Below are 20,458 nucleotides of genomic sequence, written 5' to 3' on the forward strand. Positions count from 1 at the left end.
CTGACACTACCACTAATTAACCTTGGAATGAACTTGATCAAGTACTTGCATCGTATCCCCAGTTCATATCCTTTTTGTGTAAGATGAGATATTATCTCCAGTAACCCCCGACTTTGTTTGAAGTCAGTGACTGTAGGATTGCATATTATTTATTCATGTTTGATACCACAACAAAAAGCCCTGTAACAAAGTCTGATCCATAATATATTATGAAAAAACAAAAGCAGTGAATCCAGTCAGACAGAATATGCGATGCTGAGTTCTTCTTCCCCACTGTAGGCAGCTTTGACACCTGCCTGGCGATTGCTATAGACAGGGGCCTTCCCTGAGGATAAGCCTCCTCTCTACTTCAAAGGAAACACTGGAGCAGGGGAAACACAACTTGGATTTTTAGTGTGTAAGTCAATGATCCCTGAATGTCTAACCTTGAGGGAGAACTGGAAATTAAACAATTTAATTTCACATACATCAAACTGCACAAGCAATCGTATTTCTATTTAAATAAATAGGAAAGTAACACATGTGGGGACCTTAGTATGAAATTACCTACAAACCCAAAGATTTTTGGCAAAAGATACTCCTTCTCACTTTTCCCTGGATGCTTAATTAGCATTTCCCTCCTAGCATTTGTCACAGTTTATTTATGCCTTTGCCCATCTTCCTGAGCAGAGGATAAATCTTTAGAGTCTTATTTGTCACTGTAAAGTTTTATTAGTCTATCATAATGTCTTATTAAGCATTCAGAAACATTTGCTAAGGCATTCCTTTTTTTCTTGTTATGATAATAGTGAGGTATCATTACTCAAATAGAATTTTATGTTCCATTTAGTGGCCCGCCCCCTGAAACCTAGAGTTCTATGTGGAAAAGGCAACAGAGACTCTATTCTGTTTCCAGTCTCGAGGTTAATTAAATCCACGTTCCTCAAATAGTCTGCACATTGGAACAATGTGGGAGCTTCAAGTCTTGCCACTGGTTTCCGCTCCTCCTCCCCCCAGATGGGGATTTCGTTGTTCTGGGGTAAGGCATAGGCTTTGGAGTATTTAAAAGATCCCCATGTGACTCTAATATACAAACAAGTTTGAGAAACATTAAAAATTTCTATGAGATTAATTGAAGGCAGATTCTTGTCAGTTACATCCAATTTTGTGCCAGAAAAAAAAGAGCGAAGTACGTGTGCAAAGATGATAGGATTTTATAAGAATGGTAATGACTGTACCACTGTGTGACGTTAGTGTAAATATTTAAAATAAAGGCAGCATGCTGACATCATCCTAATTTTGAACATTTCAATAAAAATGTATACAGTACTATATAGTCCAACTGAATTCATCTTGAAAAGATTGATTTTTAAAGCCAATTTTGAATGAATTTTTAAATGAAATCTTTTACCTTAATCTTTTTTTTTTTTTTTTTTTTTTGTAGAGACAGAGTCTCACTGTACCGCCCTCGGGTAGAGTGCTGTGGCGTCACACGGCTCACAGCAACCTCCAACTCTTGGGCTTACGTGATTCTCCTGCCTCAGCCTCCCGAGCAGCTGGGACTACAGGCGCCTGCCACAACGCCCGGCTATTTTTTTGTTGCAGTTTGGCCGGGGCTGGATTTGAACTCGCCACCCTCGGCATATGGGGCCGGCACCCTGCTCACTGAGCCACAGGCGCCGCCCACCTTAATCTTTTAAATGAAAACTTTTGTCTATGGAAAAGGAACCATATTATGTAAAACAATTTAAGGAGGTTTATTCTGAGCCACATTTGAGGACCATGACCTAGAGCAACACCAAGAAGCCTTGAGGATGTGAACTCACAATGGTGGGGTTACAGTTTGGTTTTATGCATTTTAGGGAGACAGGGATTGCAGGTGAGGTCATAAATCAATACGTGAAAAACATACATTGGTTTGGCCCCAAAAGGTGAGACTTCTGGAAGCCTGGAAATGGGAGCTTACAGGTTATAGGTGGGTTTAAAGATTATTTAGCTGATAGTTGGCTGAAAGAGTTAGGCTCTGTCTAAAGGACTAGGAGTCAGTGAAAAGGAATGCTTAAGATGAAGGAGCATAACTTACTTTCAGCAGGTTAAGTAAGGTTATGTAAGGATTCCACTAAAAGGTATGCTTAAGATTAAGGGTCTCTTAACTAGAGACAAGGTACCAGACAGACTCAAGTGCTTTGTTATGTATATTGAGGACCTGCCGGTAGGTCTTGCATAGCCTTAGGCCTGTTAGTGAGTCTCTGAGGACATCTCTAAGAAGGGAGGGGGCGTGATGAGGCGTGTCTGATCTCCTTTTTCACAGCTAGCAACTCATTTTTAGGGATTCTATTGGCTAACAGGGAGTCCAGTCAGTCACTCGCTGAGTGGGGAGCCTTAAGACTTTATTTTAGTTCACACTTGGTATTATGGGAAGAATTTTAGAGAATTTCTGTGTGTTAAATGTTAACTTATTTTCTCTCCTCGTCTCATCACCGTCCCTTTCTCCCTGCCTGGTGGACATCCTGCCTCCAGTAAGGGTTACACTGACGTTGTGAGGATCCCTGAAGGGGCCACCCATATAAAAGTCCGACAGTTCAAAGCCAAAGACCAGACAAGATTCACTGCATACTTAGCCTTGAAGAAGAAAAATGGTGAGTACCTCATCAACGGGAAGTACATGATATCCACCTCAGAGACCATCATTGACATCAACGGGACGGTCATGAACTACAGCGGCTGGAGCCACAGGGACGACTTCTTGCACGGTATGGGCTACTCTGCCACGAAGGAAATTCTAATAGTGCAGATTCTTGCAACGGACCCCACTAAAGCATTAGATGTTCGTTACAGTTTTTTTGTTCCCAACAAGTCCACTCCAAAAGCAAACTCTGTCACTAGCCAGGGCAGCAATAAAGTGGTACCCCATCCTTCACAGCCACAGTGGGTGACGGGCCCGTGGCTGGCTTGCTCTAGGACCTGTGACACAGGCTGGCACACGAGGACGGTGCAGTGCCAGGACGGAAACCGGAAGTTAGCAAAGGGATGTCCCCTCTCCCAAAGGCCTTCTGCATTTAAGCAGTGTTTGCTAAAGAAATGTTAGCCTGTGGTTATGATCTTACGCACAAAGATAACTGGAGGACTCAGCACTGACGCTGCCGTGGTGAATGAGAGGTCTACCTGTGTGCAGAAAGTCATGTTTCAGTGTCATTGTCTATGGGAGTCAAATTATGGGCAGAATCTGCTCTCTGTGACCAAAAGAAGATGTGCACTGCTTCATGTGACAACGGTGACATTGGAATATAGAATAAATCGGGAATGATTCAACATCCCCTGAGCCTACAAAAATGAAAGAAAAAAAAAGAAGAAGAAAAAGTAAAACACTGATGAATGTAGAATCAGGGGACATTTGAAGATGGCAGAAGAGTCTGCCCTTTGTCACCTACCTCTTAGAGAATGTCTGTAAAGGCATTGTAATCATTTTCACCCATGATACACAGTAGCTTATTTTTACTGTTTGTAAATACATCCTTCCTTGGTATGTCACTTTATATCCCTTGATTCTGTTAAAAGTATATACATACATATATATATATTTATATATTCGTATATATATTTATATATATATATATTTCTATAAAATGTGTTCGACCAAAGTAGGTCTGCAGCTATTTCAACTCCCTTCAGTTTCCAGAAAGAGCTGTGGATGTTTTACTGGAAATTAAGAACTTGCTGCTGTTTTAATAAGATTTAGTGTATTTTCTGACTACAGGAGATAAAATTTGAGTCAAAAACCATTCTGACAGCAAGCATCTTCTGAGAAATTCTGAAAAGAAAGAGGAGCTTAGTGTATATAGTCATTTAAATATACACACATGTCCATCTCCTCACATCTTTAACTGCCTGTATTTTTATCAGGTAGCCAGCCAAATTCATGCATAATTTAGGATGTAAAGTAGGGTTTGCGTGTGTGTTATGTGACCGGTATTCAAGAGTCCAAAATCTAGTTTCCTCGTGTTAGAATTTAAAAGAAAAAGATACATATTTCACTGTGTTTTTGATTTATATTTTCACAGATACTTTCTCTTCCTATGGCTCTCATCTGGAATCTTACAATGTGTAATGTGCATTCAAAACACACAGCTAAGATTGTTCTGTCATATCCAACACCGTCAACACTGGTATACCTCTTACCAGCAGGCCTTTAAAAAGCACTTGCAATTGTGTTTGCTTGTTCGTTTTGTTCAAGGGTTCCAGGAGACCTACAATGTTGTGTACTGCTTCTCCACGTAGTGTAGGCACATCGAAGATCACGTGGTAATTAGCCACCTCTAAAAGTGGTTATCATCATTAATGTGCTTAACGCAGGGGAAAAAAAAGTGATTGTTATTAATAAGACTGTTTCCACACCATAGGCTATACTCCTTCAAAATTCTTTTATGTCTAACTATATTTCTACTGTACTAAAGATTTTTCCCAACTGGAAAGCATTTGGTTGTGCCAGTTAAGTGTTTGAGTGATGCAATGTGATGGTTTTCAGGAAGTTGTTGCTTTTATTTCATAGCCTGTTTAGGTAGGTTGTAAGTTTAAATAGTTAGACATCATTTTTTTTTTTATAATCATACATCTACAAAACTGTCTTTTAGATGGTGAACTGTATACCCTGGCACTGCAAAACTCAGAAAATCTAAGATATTTCATGGGGATTATTTTTTATGTATGAAATACTGCAAAGCCAATTGTTTTTTTATAAAATTTTATAATAATCATACCCAATGTGCCTGTTGTTAAAGATTTGCATATAAGGATATTAGGGATCCATTGTTTGAGTTCCATTAAGCTCATGGAGTTTATTTTTATTAGAAGATATTTTTAATATAAATGAATTATGTAATTGATCTCACTATATCACTTTCTTTTCAGTGGACCAGGAAAACAAGTGTCTCACTGTTTTAAGTATTTTCTTAAGAAATTATTTTTTAAAAAAATAATTGTTATAGAACACCAATGATTATTCTTATTCTTTGAATTTAAACAGAAATTCTGATTTATATGTGGTAATTTTTTTCTTAACAACTAGTCAGTTCAAGAAATAAGACCTATACAAGGCTGATAACCTATATTTGATGGATATCACCATCTACCAAAGACATGAACCAAAGCTAGTCAAATAAGTCAGAAAAAACTGATAAAAGCACTTTGACCATTTGATTGTGCAAAGAGAATGGAGAGTGCAATGTTACTTTTTCCAATATTGAAAGAAATTTTAATCAAGTAACTCAAATGTAACAAAATTTATTTTTATATTTAGTGGTTATATTACCAATAACATTAAGAAATAATTGAGAGCAGGCATAGTTGTCTGCTACTCTGCTTCTTTGTACTGGATTCATAGATTTTTAAAATGATTTATCAATGATTCATTTTCCCCCAAATAATGATATCTTACACTTCTCACTGAAACATTGCAAGTGAACGTAGAGCCAATAAACCACTATGCCATGCTTTCCTTTTTTTTTTTTTTGACCTTTTTTAACCTTTTTCTTATGAGTATTACTAGATTGACTGAGGAATGTATATCTAAACTCCTAGAAAAGTGATACAGACTGGAAACTATGATTCAGAAAACGGGAGTGTTCAATGGATGCAAAGAATGATGAACAAAGGGAAGATACCATATGTCTATAACTCCATCCAATTCAGTTCAGTTTCCATTTGTTCTGTCTTCCACCTCACTGTAACTGCCATCTTGAATTTTTTTAAAAATCTAAAATTCAGGATGCTAGGAGCTACTTCTTAAAAAAAAAAAATATCTGAAAATGCTCAGGTTTGTAGAAATCTAATCTCACTTACCTAATAAGTAAGTATCTTTCGTTACATACGAAGGGAACCTAGAAGAAAATCACATCTATTTCTTCCAGACCAGAAAAAGGCAAATTAAGCCCCACCTCCCTGGTCATGGTATTGGGCCATTGTTATAATTTACTCAATAAATTCAACTTCCTTTGCCTTCCTGTGGAAACAGTTTTATCTCATTAAACTAAGAATTAAGAGATGAATCACAAACAAACAAAAAGTACTTTGCAGCACTGAAAAAAAAAAGTAATTTATTGTTTTTGCAACTGGTATGTGAATTTGTGTGATAAAATTATTTATTCTTATTTAACAAAAATATGTGCAAATTCTTCTATATTTAAAATGTTTTGCTGTTGTCTTTCTTTTTAATTTATGCTTTATGTTTGTGTATAAAGTACACTTTGTGAGTTTACATAATGTTCAGCACTGGTCGAATTTGTATATTTTTACAGAAAGCTTTTCGTGTAAAGCAGGCGTATGTGTATATATTCCTCATGTATCCCTATTCTGATACTAACATTTTCCTACCTAAGGAAATTTTAAATTCAATCTTTCATGACTAGTTCACATTCATTACTTGTTGCTAAGTCAATAGGTCTTTTACATCCTATTAACACTAGTTTTCCCAAGTCAGTGATAAGAAAAATCCTTATACAATCAAACAAGGTGCAAGTTCTAAATCTGGGTGCACAGCCTAGAAGCTTACCACAGATGCTGAGACATAGTCAAGAGGCAGGTCCATTCACTGATAAACCTGGACAAGTTGCTGCTCATGTATTAGATGAAAGTTGTGTACATACCACCTCTGAGGAGTATAAATGATAATGAAACCAAATATTGCCTTTTACTGCTTTAGAAACATCTGCTGAAATGAATATCATTTGGTCTCTGGTGTCTGTAGGATTCCATAGACAAGGGCAAACACATTGGATTTGTGTGATTCAGATGCTAGGAGTCATAATTGTTTCTACAGACATGGGGTGTCCATGAATAGAATAGGACTGTCCCCTACTGCTATTGAATCCCCTGAAATGATGATAAGATTTGGGACAGGCAGGGTTATCTCTAATGACATCAACTTACCACTGACTGTGATTTCACAGTCTGATCCCAGCAATAAGCAAAGCAACCTTCGTCTCATAGCACGGGTCACACCAGTCTCTGGTTCTGATATTTCCCTCTTGACTCCTTCCTTGTTAACATGGTCACTGTAATGGTTTAGGTGAGGACAGCAGCTAGATTTGAAGTCCAGGGCTTGTGCTATAACTTAACGTTCACTGTAAAATAAGATTGAATTTAATAATGACTGCATTTTGTGGTGGTTTATGACTCAGTGTGAAATCTCATTGGCATGATTGGTGCATATTACTAATTTTTTCATAATTAAACTTAAGGGCACACAAAGACTTTATATTCTTAAACATTTCAAACAAAAAAATAAATGAAATAACCATGAGTACACAATGGTCATCTCAGGCTACAATAGAATGAAATTTGAGGTGCTTTATTATTTAGATACACAAAAAAGAATTTGTGCATTTTTTATTATTTTTCTCATTTGTCAACAACCTATAGTTTTAGATTATCAGACAGATTAACTTGACTGGCTAGTACTCTGGAAAAAAATTATTATAATAGCATTCTGTTAGCATGAATTACCCAAACAATACGTCGTTATGAAACATGTCAGTCTATAATTGTGCATAACTGTGTTCTACTGAAGTAATGTGTAGGAGCATATTGACATAAAAATCATGCATTTATCAGCCAAAAAAAATAGGAATAAATATGGTGATCAGATCAGCAAAGAATTCCATCTGGCAAATGCCTGATGTTATAATTCTCAATGCAGGTTTTGTGGGAAAAATAAAGGAATGTGTTGTTAAACGTTGGATTTGACGGAAAATAAGACATTAACATACACATTAGTTCTCCCAGTTAATTGTACCCTACTAATACACTAGCACTTTAGCAATAATTTTTCTTGGTCGTTATTTGCTTATCTTCTCCACCACCTAACTAGTCCATTTGGCTCGTTAGGTCAACTAAAATTAAATAACGGTTGATGATCCTGTAAAGCACTACCACATCAGAGTGATCCAGAGTCTAACACTGTGAGGAAAACTGTGATTTGTAAATACAACAGGGCACACTTTTTTACTTTTTTCATTTTCCTTTGGCACATTCAGTGAATAACTGTTAATTGTTATCAAGGTGCTAACAGCTTTAGTGACTCACTGTCCAATGTAGTATCTCTGAATTACGACTTTTCTTCTACACGATTTTACCATTTACAGAAAAAGACCTGTAAGGGAAGACACAACTTGGTACTGAAAAGTTTAGGAAATAAGTACATTCTATGGTCATTGTGACCAAGGGTGCTCAGTAGCATATACTATATGTGCATCTGAGGATACTGAAGGTGTCATCAAAACTTGAAGAGCGCCAGGCTGGCGTAGCAGACTTTTGGATGGGTCATGTGTCTGCATTTACTGCATCCTCGGCCTTCCATTCAAACTTTTGTATATACTCCTCCTGATTATTTTAAGCTTCGCAGTATTTTATGTCCATAGTAAACACTTGATGGCTGTATCTCGGCCTTTTCTTTAACAACTCACAACATATTAGAAATATTTCTGCCTATATCAAGAGTTTATTTAGAATAGAAGATCCTACTGTGTGTGACTTTGTGAGGCTAGAGATTTCATTCAGAAATATATAGTCCCTAGATGTTATTTTTGCACTATATACTCAGGCATGACATAAACATGGTTGGTTCTTCTTGCTACAATGAAGAGTTGACAAACACTGCTTATGTTTTTGTATGACCTGTTAATCAGAGGAAATCATACACATGCTTTGTAAATAAACTTTGAAGATAACCAGATAGAGGAAATGTGTTCCATTTGAGATATATATAATGGCACAAATATTTGATTTCTCTATTACAGTATGTGAGTCAAGTCAAGTAATGAACTTGAGTAGGTGTAACTGAGATTTTTAAATCCTGCCTTTTTAACATGCTGTCATGGTAAAGGAGAACATTGAAGACTTACACACTGTAGAGGAGATGTGCCTGAAAGCTGGTCATTACACTCAACCCAATTCTCCAGAATATGGTATATAATTCAGTTGTGAAACTAAAAATCTTGGAAAACTAAGATGGGTCTTGTTTAAAATGTCTCTTCAGCTTTGGCAAACTTCAAATGTCAAAAAACTAGTTAAAGCATTACTGTGTCTTATAATCTGCATTCCACAAAAGTTCTGTCAGTCAGGTAAACCACTTGCACTGAGCCGTTTGGGACCTATACTGTAACATTTTTCTTTGAGGAACAATATCCTATTTTGTAAAACATTTCCCTATGTGTGACTTTAAACTGTAAAGTTAAACATTGGTTTTGTGGTTTCAGTGAGCATAATAAATATAAATTATAAACTAGATTACTGTATATTTTGCATATAATATAGTTGGAAACTATTGTCCATTTCTGATTATTCTTTATTTTTTTCAAAATATTAACAGGGTACACATGTATTTGTTACAGAGCTTGAGTCAGGGCTATGAGGGTGCGCCCCACCCAACAGTGTCCATGTACCCATTAGGCGGCTTTTGCCCCCCTCTTGTCTTCGCTGCCCCCTGCTTGATTCCCACCGTGTTTTACTTTCCTCTGGGCACCTGGGTGCTCATCAGTTCCAATTTAATAGCGAGCACATGTGGTGTTTATTTTTCCGTTCTTTACCTACTTCACTTAGGATAATCATCTCCAGTTCTATCTAAATTTTTACAAAAGGCATGAATTCATCCTTTTATGTCTGAGTAGTACTCCATGGTATACCTATACCACATTTCATTAGTCCACTCATGAACGGATGGGCACTTGGATTGATTGCGCATGTTTGCAATTGTAAATTGCGCTGCAATACACATTCAAATGCAGGTGTGTTTAGTTGCTGTTGTTTGTTTATGAAAATACTTCTTTTCCTCTGGGTGGATACTCAATAGTGGATCGCTGCGTCAAATAGTAGGTCTACTTTTAGTTCTTTGAGGAATCTCCATATGGTTTTCTATAAAGATTGTTTTAATTTGCAGTCCCAACAACAGATCCATGCCAGCATCCACTGTGTTTCAACTTTTTAATAAAGGCCATTTTAAGAGGAGTAAGGTGACATCTCATTGTGGTTTTAGTTTGCTTTTGCCTGATGATCGGTGACAGTGAGCATTTCTCCTGTTTTTATTTGTCTATCTTCTTCTTTTGAAAAACTTCTGTCCTCGGGTGGCACCTGTGGCTCAGTGAGTAGGGCCCCGGCCCCATATACCGAGGGTGGTGGGTTCAAACCCAGCCCCGGCCGAATTGCAACAAAAAAATAGCCGGGCGTTGTGGCAGGTGCCTGTAGTCCCAGCTGCTCAGGAGGCTGAAGCAGGAGAATCGCAGAAGCCCAAGAGCTGGAGGTTGCTGTGAGTCCTGTGACATCATGGCACTCTACCGAGGGCGGTAAAGTGAGACTCTGTCTCTACAAAAAAAAAAAAAAAACTTCTGTCCTCATCTTCTACCCACTTGTTAATGGGCTTGCTTGTTCTTGCTGGTTTGAGTTCTTTGTAGATTCTGAGTATCAGCCCTTTTTGAATGGATAAATTATGAATATTTTCTCCCATTGGGTAGGTTGTCTTTTGCTCTGTTGATTATTTCCTTAGCTGTACAGAATCAGCCTTTTAATTTAATCGAATCATATTTATTTTTGTTGTTGCTGTAATTGTCAATCAGGTCTTAGTCATAAATTCTTTGCCTAAGCCATATACAGAAAAGTTTTCCCTGCATTTTCTTCTAGAATGCTTATCGTTTTGTGTCTTCATTTAAATCTTATCCATTGTGAATTAATTTTGTGAATAGTGAGAAATACAGGTCTTGTTTCATTCTTCTGCATGTGGCTGTCCAAATTTCCCAGCAGGATGCATTGAATAAGTCATCTTTTCACCAGTGTATATTGTTGTCTGGTTTGTCAAAGGTCAGTTGGCTGTACATACGGATCGTTTTATATCTGGGTTCTCTGTTCTGTCCCATTGGTCTATGTCTCTATTTTTGTGCCAATACCACGCCATTTTCATTATTATAGCCTAGTAGTTTATTTTAAAGTCTGGTCATATGGCTCGGCACCTGTATCTCAGTGGTTAGGACACCGGCCACATATACCAAGGCTGGTGGGTTCAAACCCTTCCTGGGCCTGCTAAACAACAATGACAACTGCAACAACAACAACAAAAATAGCTAGGCTTTGTGGCGGACGCCTGTAGTCCCAGCTACTTGGGAAGCTGAGACAAGAGAATTGCTTAAGCCCAAGAGTTTGAGGTTGCTGTGAGCTGTGACACCACAGTGCTCTACTGAGGGTGACATAGTGAGATTCTGTCTTTAAATAAATAAAGTCTGGTAACGTGATGCTTAAGATTGCTTTGGTTATCTGGGCTACTTTCTGGTAACAATGTATAGAATTATTTTTTCTAGGTCAATGAAATATGATGTTGGTATTTTGATGGGATTACTTTCAATCTATAAGTCACTTGGGTAGTATGGGCATTTTAACAATGTTGATTCTACTGGTCCATTAGCATGTTACAGTTTTCTTTTTGTTTATGTCATCTGTGATTTCATAGGGTTTCATAGTTCTTCTTGTAGAGGTCTTTCATCTCCTTAGTTAAGTATATTCCTAAGTATTTTATTTCCTTTGAAGCAATTGTGAATAGGATTGAGTCTTTGATTTGACTCTCAGCTTGACTATTATTGGTGTATAGCGATGCTACTGATTTGTGTACACTGATTTTGTGTTCTGAAACTGTGCTGAATTTATTCGTCAGTTCCAGTAGTTTATTCATGGAGTCATGGGTTTTCTAGTTATATGACCATGTGATCAGTAGTGGCAGCACAAAGCCAGATCTCAAGGAATCCCTAGGCTCTCTATGATCTGTCATGCCTTATCCACTTTGACACAGATGATTAATGCTTTATCTGGAGTACTATGGAATTATTACTTCAAGTTCTTTTTACTACACTATCATCTCCCAAAGTCTACCTACTATTGACATTCTGGTGTTAAATTAGAAACAGGAAGCAAAATCTACGACTTCATTTTTATTTTCTTATAAATAAACGTATTCCAGATGTAAAATTAAAGAGTTGAGATAATAATGCAAGCATAAACAATTTTTAAAACCCTGAATTTCATGGGCAAAAGTCAGTTTATTTGCTAGCAAATTTATATTATTAAGTTTCCTTAATGTCGTTAATTCCTTTTAAACCTGAGATCATTCGTGTTTAAGATACATTTCAAACATTGACTTTCCATCTCACATCAAACATTTTAGAATGTTTGTACTTTATATTTTCTCCTTAGTAAGATTATAATATTTAAATAAAAGATTCACAACCTCTATACTTTTAAAAATATGGTTTGTAAACTTAGCCACTATACCATGGCTAACGTTTGAATATCTCAGTAGGTCAGGCTCTGTGGTAATCACCCCCACAAACTGGGACTTAAGGATTTACGTACTGGGAGTCTTAAATCCTTATGGACTACAAATCTGAGAAAGGGATTTCAGGATAGACGTAGGACTGTGTGAGATTGGAGAAACAGGGAGAATTGTTTAGATGCTCTAATGTGTGTCCTCTGAGTAAAAGTAAGAACCATGCTAAACTTCCAATGAAAATGGCAAGGAAACAATGGAAAATCCAGCAAGCAGCAAGGGTAAAGGCCGAAGCTTAGTATTGTACAAAAGGACTTTTGTTTGTGGAAAGAAGAGAGAAATTCTGATTTAGAAAACTAGTAAATTACCTAGTAAGCGTTTTAAAACAAAACAAAACAACAACAAAAACTTTAGTATTTAACATTGCAAACTCCTCACTGCTAATAATGAGCTGACTCACACAAGGTCACAGACATAATACTGAGGGTATTTGTAGATTAATTAGTAGAAGAATGAACAAAGGAGATCATTAGAAATGGAACTATGGAATTTTGTGAAGTCTACATCGTCTTTAATATCAAGATTCTCTTGGGTCTTTTTTGATATATTATTGAGTGTTTTACCTGTTTAATCAAACTTATGTTTTCCCAGAGAATGAATGATTATGTTTTTATGTAGACACAGGTGTGGGAGGATGAATGATTATATGTCATTATGTAGAAACAAGTAGAGGGGTGGGTAGAGTTGAATATCCCTGTTTTACTTAGTTCCCTTCAGTGTGTATCAAATAAAGAGAATGGAATTCTAGAATGATTCAGCATCTGGGGCAATTCCTAGCTGGAGATGTTAATGTGCAGGAGTAAGGTTTTCTGCAATATTTATTTCTCTTTCTACTTCTAGATGCCCACAGGGCTTTGTCTCCCTCTTTCAGCCTTCATCAGGGTTTGTCTTACATTGGAATTACAGACTCTGTTGTTGTTGATTTTATTTATTATGAAAACAAGTTAAATCTTGTAAAGCAAGAAACATTTTTCTTAACCACTTATCAGCAGACTCCTTCCAGAAACAGTGGCTGAACTAATTTTAGGTTACAAGAATTTTTCATTGACAAAATATGTTGAGAACCATTAACCTATTCATCTTCCAAATACATCTGATACCTACCAGCCATCAGAAAACATCTGCCTAAATTTTTTTCTTACTCTCAAGTTCCTTTATTTCTGTGTTCCTATTCAAAGATATTTTCTCTCTTGCTTCATGAGTCTTATATGTATTTTTTAAGTAGTTTCAAGATGGGAGCTCAGAGCTTAGAACTAGACAGGATCAGGCAGAGGATATAAAAGACACAAGAGCCTGTAGGCACAATCCTACACAAGTGCCTGAAGCTATGACCAGGTGTGGGTCTGTCCGGCAGAGTATTAGTGTATGAAAATAAGCAACAGAGTAAGACCAGGACCAGACAGTTCAAAGCTCCACCGCCAACAGCACCCAAGGCCAAGCCACCAACCCTATCCATCCTGAACAACAGCAAATGGCCCTGAATGGGGCTTTCTTCCTTCTTTATCAGTCAGATGATAAAGGTTTCAGATCACTAAAAACCATAAACCATTTAACTCTTCTGCTAAAAGGTCCCCACAACTTCTTACCTTACTCAAAAGTAAGAAACAATGTCCTTTAAATGGCCTTCCAGATGCGGTAGGACCTGGTCCTGCTGACCTGTCGGAACTTCCCCTCCTGTTTCTCACCATCTGGTTCACCACTCCAGCTACTACTTATTTCTCTGTTGTTGTTCAGGATTCAAGCATGAGCCCTGTCCACAATCCTTTGCCTAGAACACTCTTCTCCAAATATACATTAGTTTCCTCTCTTCCTCCGAGTCTCTACTTAAATGTTGTCTCTCAAAGAGGTCCTTGAGCATACTAAATCTAATAGACACATTCTTCCTTTGATTTTTCTTCCTGGCACTTACCATCACTTGAAATGTCATCATATATTCATTTGTGTATGTGTGTGATTCCTGTCATATACACAGATGTACGAGTGTATTAATTATTAATATATATGTTGATTGCATGGTCTTTTATTTTTTTTCACTGTTATATCACCAGCTTCTACAAAGGTTCTTGGCTTATGCTAAGTACACAGAAAGGGTACTCATGGAATAAATGAGTGAATCTAAGAAATGGCGGCAAGTCAGGTAGATATTTATCAGTAAGAGATTCAGGAAATGATGGACGGGTTTCAGTGGGTGGGAAAAATGTGATAATGAGACTATTTTAAACAGGCAATGCTGTTTATTTTAGAGGAAGGTCAAGCCAGGATTAGATTAGGGAAGTGGGAGAGTTCAAGGACAGGGGTGGAACCAAGAACTTGGCTCCTCGATTCCAAGGCAGATCTTCAGTTCCTGGGATGACATGGTGTGAAAAGAAGAATCCAAAAGACATCCTTCTGTAATTCCTATCCCCTGATTATTTAATCAACCACAAATGTGCATACTCTATGAAAGTACTGTGTGAACAGAATTAATAGGACTAACCAAGAAGCCTTGAAATGGGGAGATTACCCTGGACTAAGTGTCAGGGTCTAATATAATCATGTGAACTCTTAAAGCAGAAGAGAAAGGCAGAGGGGGAAGTCAGAGGGATTCCAAGCAGGAAAAAGATTCCATGCACCATTGCTGGGTTGGAAAATGAAGAAAGGGAACCCCAAATGAAGGAATTCAGCCAGCACCTAAAAGCTGAGAATGATGCCTGGCCAACAGCCAGCAAGGAAATGGGAATGTCAGTTCTGCAAACGAACACACTGATGAAAACAAGGAAGGGTTCCAATCCAGCTGTCACATTAGATACACAAGTAGAATGAACAAGGTTAAGACTCAGTTTGGGAGGCGATAGTAAAATGGGGGACATGTGCATAAAAAATACAGAATTACTACATCTGGCACAAAAAGTTGGAAAAGGACACCATTCTAAGCAAACTTTTACCGGGAGTCACTTGACTAGAAACAAGAGGATCTTATCTACACCCTAACTCAAGGACAGCATTCACTAAAAACATGTTGTGGAGTCCTCACTATAGGAGGAGTTACAGTCACAGTGACAGGAACAAGCAAAACCAAAGCTGGAAGCAAAATGAGTGAGAGTTGATGGATGTGAAAATCTATTGCCTGGAACAAAGTTTTTCAAAATGTAGCTAAGAAATCCCTTGTTGGCAGTAAATAAATGAACAAAGATTTTAATCAAATAAGCTAAAAATTTTAGCAAAGGCTTTCTGTTTATATATTGCTGTTTATAAGCCAATCCACAACTTAGTGGTTTAAATCAGCTATCTATTGAACCTTATGATGTTGTGAGTCAGAGTTCAGCCAGGCAATACTTACACTCAACACATCAATAAGATAGGTTCACCCAAATTCATGGGTTTTGGCAGGGACAACTAAAGTTCAGTCTTAGCAAGGCCTATGTCTCTCCTCAGGTGGTCTCAGGGCCTTTCCAAGATACCTGTTTAACAGGGTACTCAATCTGCTTACAAAGTGGCTTAGGGTCCTGAGGGAAGATATTTCCAGAGAACGAAGAGAAATCTGCAAGGTTTCTTATGCTCAAGACTCGGAAGTCTCAGAACATTCCTTTTAAACACAATTAATTATACATTTCAGTATGTGTGACTCAACCAGACTAGAAGATGTTGATTCTTCTAGAAGTTGAAAAGTTATAAAATATACCACTTTGCACTTTGTTAACATGTCATCCCTACACCCCCCAAATGAGGCTTTTATATCAGAAACAGCAATGTCTGTAAATAAATATCTTCAACAATGACGTTTATTATTACAAAGGCATAATAGTCAATGATAAAGAAGTAGTTATTAATATTACCCTTTCTACTCACTTGAGTATAAAACAAGCAAGCTGCAAGCACTAAATCACATATTCTCCTCACGAACATGGTGCATTAGCCCTGACTCTGGGGAACCTTCCTGGGTGGACAGGAAAGATGAATTCATTTTTTTGGTTTGTTGTGGAGAGGTGAGGTGTTTTCCCAGTCTACATGCCTTTTCCTGAAAAAACATTTCAACATTTCTGAAAGTTGTTGTCATTTTGTGGACTAGGAGTGTCCAGATGTAAGGGGGAACAGAATGTAAGGGAACCAACCATTCTGTGGACCAGGATGCAAGGAGGCTCCAAACCTAAGGCTGCAGAGAAAATGTTTTTATCAGTTGTATGGGTGAAGTTAGACAAGACACCGTCATTTTCCAAAGTAGATTAAGCCAGATGTACACGACTGTATAATGAAATGTTCAATCATCTACTGAGTCATTCCATGTGCAACTGAAACCCCTCTAATTTAGAAGAAGAGTCTTTGGAAATGTGCTGTTTAGGAAATGTGGATAGTACTTTAATCTGGCTCTATTTAATGAAGCCATTATCAAGTTCCGGCTCCTTTAAAGAGATAGAACCCACCCCTAACTGCTAATGGTTCCTCTGTTGTTCGTCCTACGGAGGCCAGTCCCAGGTTATGAATGAATCAGTATAAATCCGTCAGTGTACACTTTGAAAGGAAGCTACTGATGAAAACGGGCCAGGGAACTATAGAAAGCACAACTTATATGGTGCATCCTTCTCCTTTGGAAGAACGAAATGATGTAAAATTTGGTAAAGTGATTCTGAAAACCATTATTGTTATTTTTGCAATCCATTAGAAGTAGACTCCCCAACCTTTTGTGAAATTTTGGTATCACTAACCCCCATGGTGTGAGCTCAGTGACATGTATACACATAAAATCCAAAACTGTCATTGTAAATACATTGTTTTTTTGTTTGTTTGTTTTTGCTTCGGGATCATAGAAAGAAACAGAAATATCTCCAAAATAGGCCCCAGCTGGCTGTTCTATTTTTCTGAAAATAAATTTACCTTTGATTTTCTGTGTATCCTTTCCTGAAAAATCTATGTTGCATAGAAACTTGAAATTTAAGACTATGGGGCTATCCTTCTTTAAGAACTTTATTTTAAAGCTGTGGTTTTAACAAATGTACATGTACACAAAATATTACATCCAGTTCTGAGATAATTCATAGACCACCAGCCAGCTAAATAAAGAAATCTGATCTAATGGAAACAAAAAGAAATGTACTGTAAATGGAAATTTTCTAGTAAATAACTTCATGTAAATGAACATTTCGCTGTTAAGATTAGACCGTATTTGATATTGATTGATATTTAAAAAAAATTTCTGGAGCACTTATGTAATACGGCCTGTAATAAATATGGGGATGCAATTGCAGGTAAGGCACAGCCTCAGTATTCAGTGGCCCAAAGCCACGTGACGCAAATGGAAGTGACAAGGAAATTACATTGCATTAGAGTAGGTTCTATTCTAAGGTAAATACAGCATCAATCATGCAATAAGACGGCTGTCAAAGAAGCAATGAGGCTCTTAAAGTGCATTAATCCAGTTATAGACAGTGATGTTCCTCCCAATCTACCTTGCTAAGTATGCCGCAGACACTGACAATACTAATTCACAGTCCACCTGCCTTTTTTGCACCCTACTAACGTCTGCTTAGCTAGAATCTAGGTCTTTGAGCAGCTGAGCCAACATCAGCAATCAGCCATCTCTGGCATTCCTGTTATGTGAGAACATTTTTTAAAGGATGAAGTCACTGCTGGATGTTCTGTATCTTGCAGACAAAGGCATTTCTAACTGATTCAGTTTCTCATGGGAATTGGGATTTTCAGTCCTAGTAATCCCAATTTAATAATATAAACAGATTAAAGCTCCAGTAAGGGAAAAAGGTAGAAAGCCTGGAGGAACTGAAATCTATGTCCTATTTTATATGGCAAAGATTAAAAATGGACTTCAAAAAATATAACACATTACATATTTTCAAATACTTGAAAGACTGTCAGAGAAAAGGAAAAGAATAATTATTCTACGTAGTCTAAAAGGATAGACTTCAAACAAATGAGTTAGTCAAAATAAGGATTAACTTAGAAAGTTTCTACCACTATCACATTCCAATTTTTCTTCCAAACATGGGTGCTTCAGAAGTATCACAACTAGGGGTTTATTTTTACCGTTCCCCCCATAATAAAAGGTTTTCCAAAAGTTTAATGTATGCTTTGGCTTTATACCCATTAATTTTGTTTCCTTAATGAGTATTTGTCCTGTTGTTATTTTTCATCCTATAGACTGCTATATATTTCATGAATTTAGTTTATGATGTTGACCAATTACAAATTCCCAGTTTTACTTTTCTCTTAGTAAAGGGGTTCTCAATCATGGCTAATTCCCACCCCACACCATGAAACATTTGGTAGTGTTGGAGATATTTTAGATAGCCACAAAGGTGGAAGGGATTCTCCTGGCATCTGATGGAAAGAATCCAGGGAAGCTGCATAGAACAACTCCCTCAAACACACACACACACCACAAAGATCTGTCCCATTCTGAATGTTAACAGAATTAAGGTTGAGAAACTCTGCTTTGACAGACCACTCCCGTTCTGGTCTGGTCTGCCTATGTCATAAACCTTTTCAGGGGGTACTTCTCACTTTCCAATTAGATGTGGGTCAGCATTCTTGTAACTCTTGTCTGCTTGCTGCTGCAGAAATTGGAGCAGCAAAAACTAGGAGCCAGTGCCTGGCTCCTGGAGCACTGGCACTTGGTATGTGTTTTCCTGAGACCCAGATAACTTCAGGTAGCTTATACACCCTGGGCACTGTTGGAACAATTGATGGATTATGCAGGTGAGCATGGCATAGACTGACGACAGGCAATTACTATAAATCACTGTGAGTCCTACTTCCAGGCACATGAAACTGATTGTAAGAAATCTATGAAAATCAGCCTTGGCCCATCCATTTTAGAAAATTACTGTTGTGCCCAAAGCCAGTTTTGCACATTTTCTGAATGAGCTAAGTGGAATGTTTTCCACATAACCAAATGAAAAGAATTGAAAAGAATGGAAGTTTTGTTCTTTCAAGGGCATTCTTAAACAATATTTTACTTTAGGTGCAAATTGCATGTATTTCTAACTAGTTACCACTATAAATGAGCATGTTCTAGTTTCTAGGGAATTCTAGGAAATACAAAATCATAGTACTACCACAGGAAATCCTAATTCTGTTTCCAACATGAGTTACTTGCTATTGCTATTGGTTCTGTTTTAAAGAACATTTTTATTTAAAAATCTTTAAATGTCTGCCTAAGAATAAAAGTTATGTAATAAAAGGCCTATGCATGATGATTTATACCAAAATATACATTCTTGAACTTGATCATTTAGAACAGCCCTCATGCTATTCTGTTTGACTAAAGAGAAAAAGAAAATGGGAAGACAGAAGGGTCCTTTTCTTTCTTTTTTTTTGCAGCCACAATTTCCTAATTTAGCAAAGAAAACACCACTAACATAATAGCTGGAAATTTGGTCAATACCAAAAAGGAACCACAATAAACAATATCTTAGCAATCAAGGGGAGAAAGAGAGAGAGAAGAAAGAGGGAGGGAGGCTGGGAAGGAAGGAGAGACAGACAGGAGGAAAGAAAGAGAAGGAGGAAGAAAAAGAGAGACGCCTACAGATGCTATGGCTCAGAGCAGGTAAGATCAGAGGAGGACACACTGAAACTCCACTTTTCATGAGGTTATTGCTCATTTTTGGATATATCCAGTGTACTGGATTCCATCAGGCCAAACCACAGGGATTCCTGAGGTTCTCGTTTATTTCTGCTGTCTAAAGCCATTACCTTCCACCTCCTAAAAGACTCAACACTACAACTTTCAAGTCAAGGCCAAAGACAGCTACATCTCTAGAATTGAGGGTACAATTTGACAAATGATTACGCTTTGATGTGCTTTGTTTTCTCATGGAAACGATTCTTAATCACAGGGGCCAATCTGGGCTCAGTTGAAAGCCTGGTGCGCAGTGACTAGTATATGAAAGCCCTCAAGCCATCTAAGCACAGGGTCACGGCTCCTCGCGTGTTACCTTGGTTCTGATTCACTGTGCACGTGATACAGATGGGGCAGCAAATAATTCCTTTAGTCAGTTCAAAGCTAAGTTGTGAAGGCAGCATGTTTTCCTGGATGTTTAACTAAATCAGCTTGGCTAAGTGTACCAGGTCAGAGGAACAAACTTCCCAAACGCTATTCCATTTAGAAATGCAGTGAGTTCTCATTTGCGG

The 20,458-nt window shown here is 37.6% G+C and overlaps 1 protein-coding gene across 1 annotated transcript in view; it reads left to right on the plus strand.

The window, feature by feature from the left end:
• The window catches only part of ADAMTS5 (ADAM metallopeptidase with thrombospondin type 1 motif 5), a 49,195-nt gene extending 39,934 nt beyond the window's left edge, over positions 1–9,261 (plus strand). The window contains exon 8 of the mRNA XM_053565628.1: positions 2,500–9,261. Within this exon, the coding sequence (XP_053421603.1) occupies positions 2,500–3,067 (568 nt within the window). The 3' untranslated portion in view covers positions 3,068–9,261. The remainder of the gene's footprint in view (positions 1–2,499) is intronic.
• The last annotated feature ends 11,197 nt before the right edge of the window (positions 9,262–20,458 follow it).

Source organism: Nycticebus coucang, chromosome 16 (genome assembly GCF_027406575.1).
Source record: "Nycticebus coucang isolate mNycCou1 chromosome 16, mNycCou1.pri, whole genome shotgun sequence".
Lineage (NCBI taxonomy): Eukaryota > Metazoa > Chordata > Mammalia > Primates > Lorisidae > Nycticebus > Nycticebus coucang.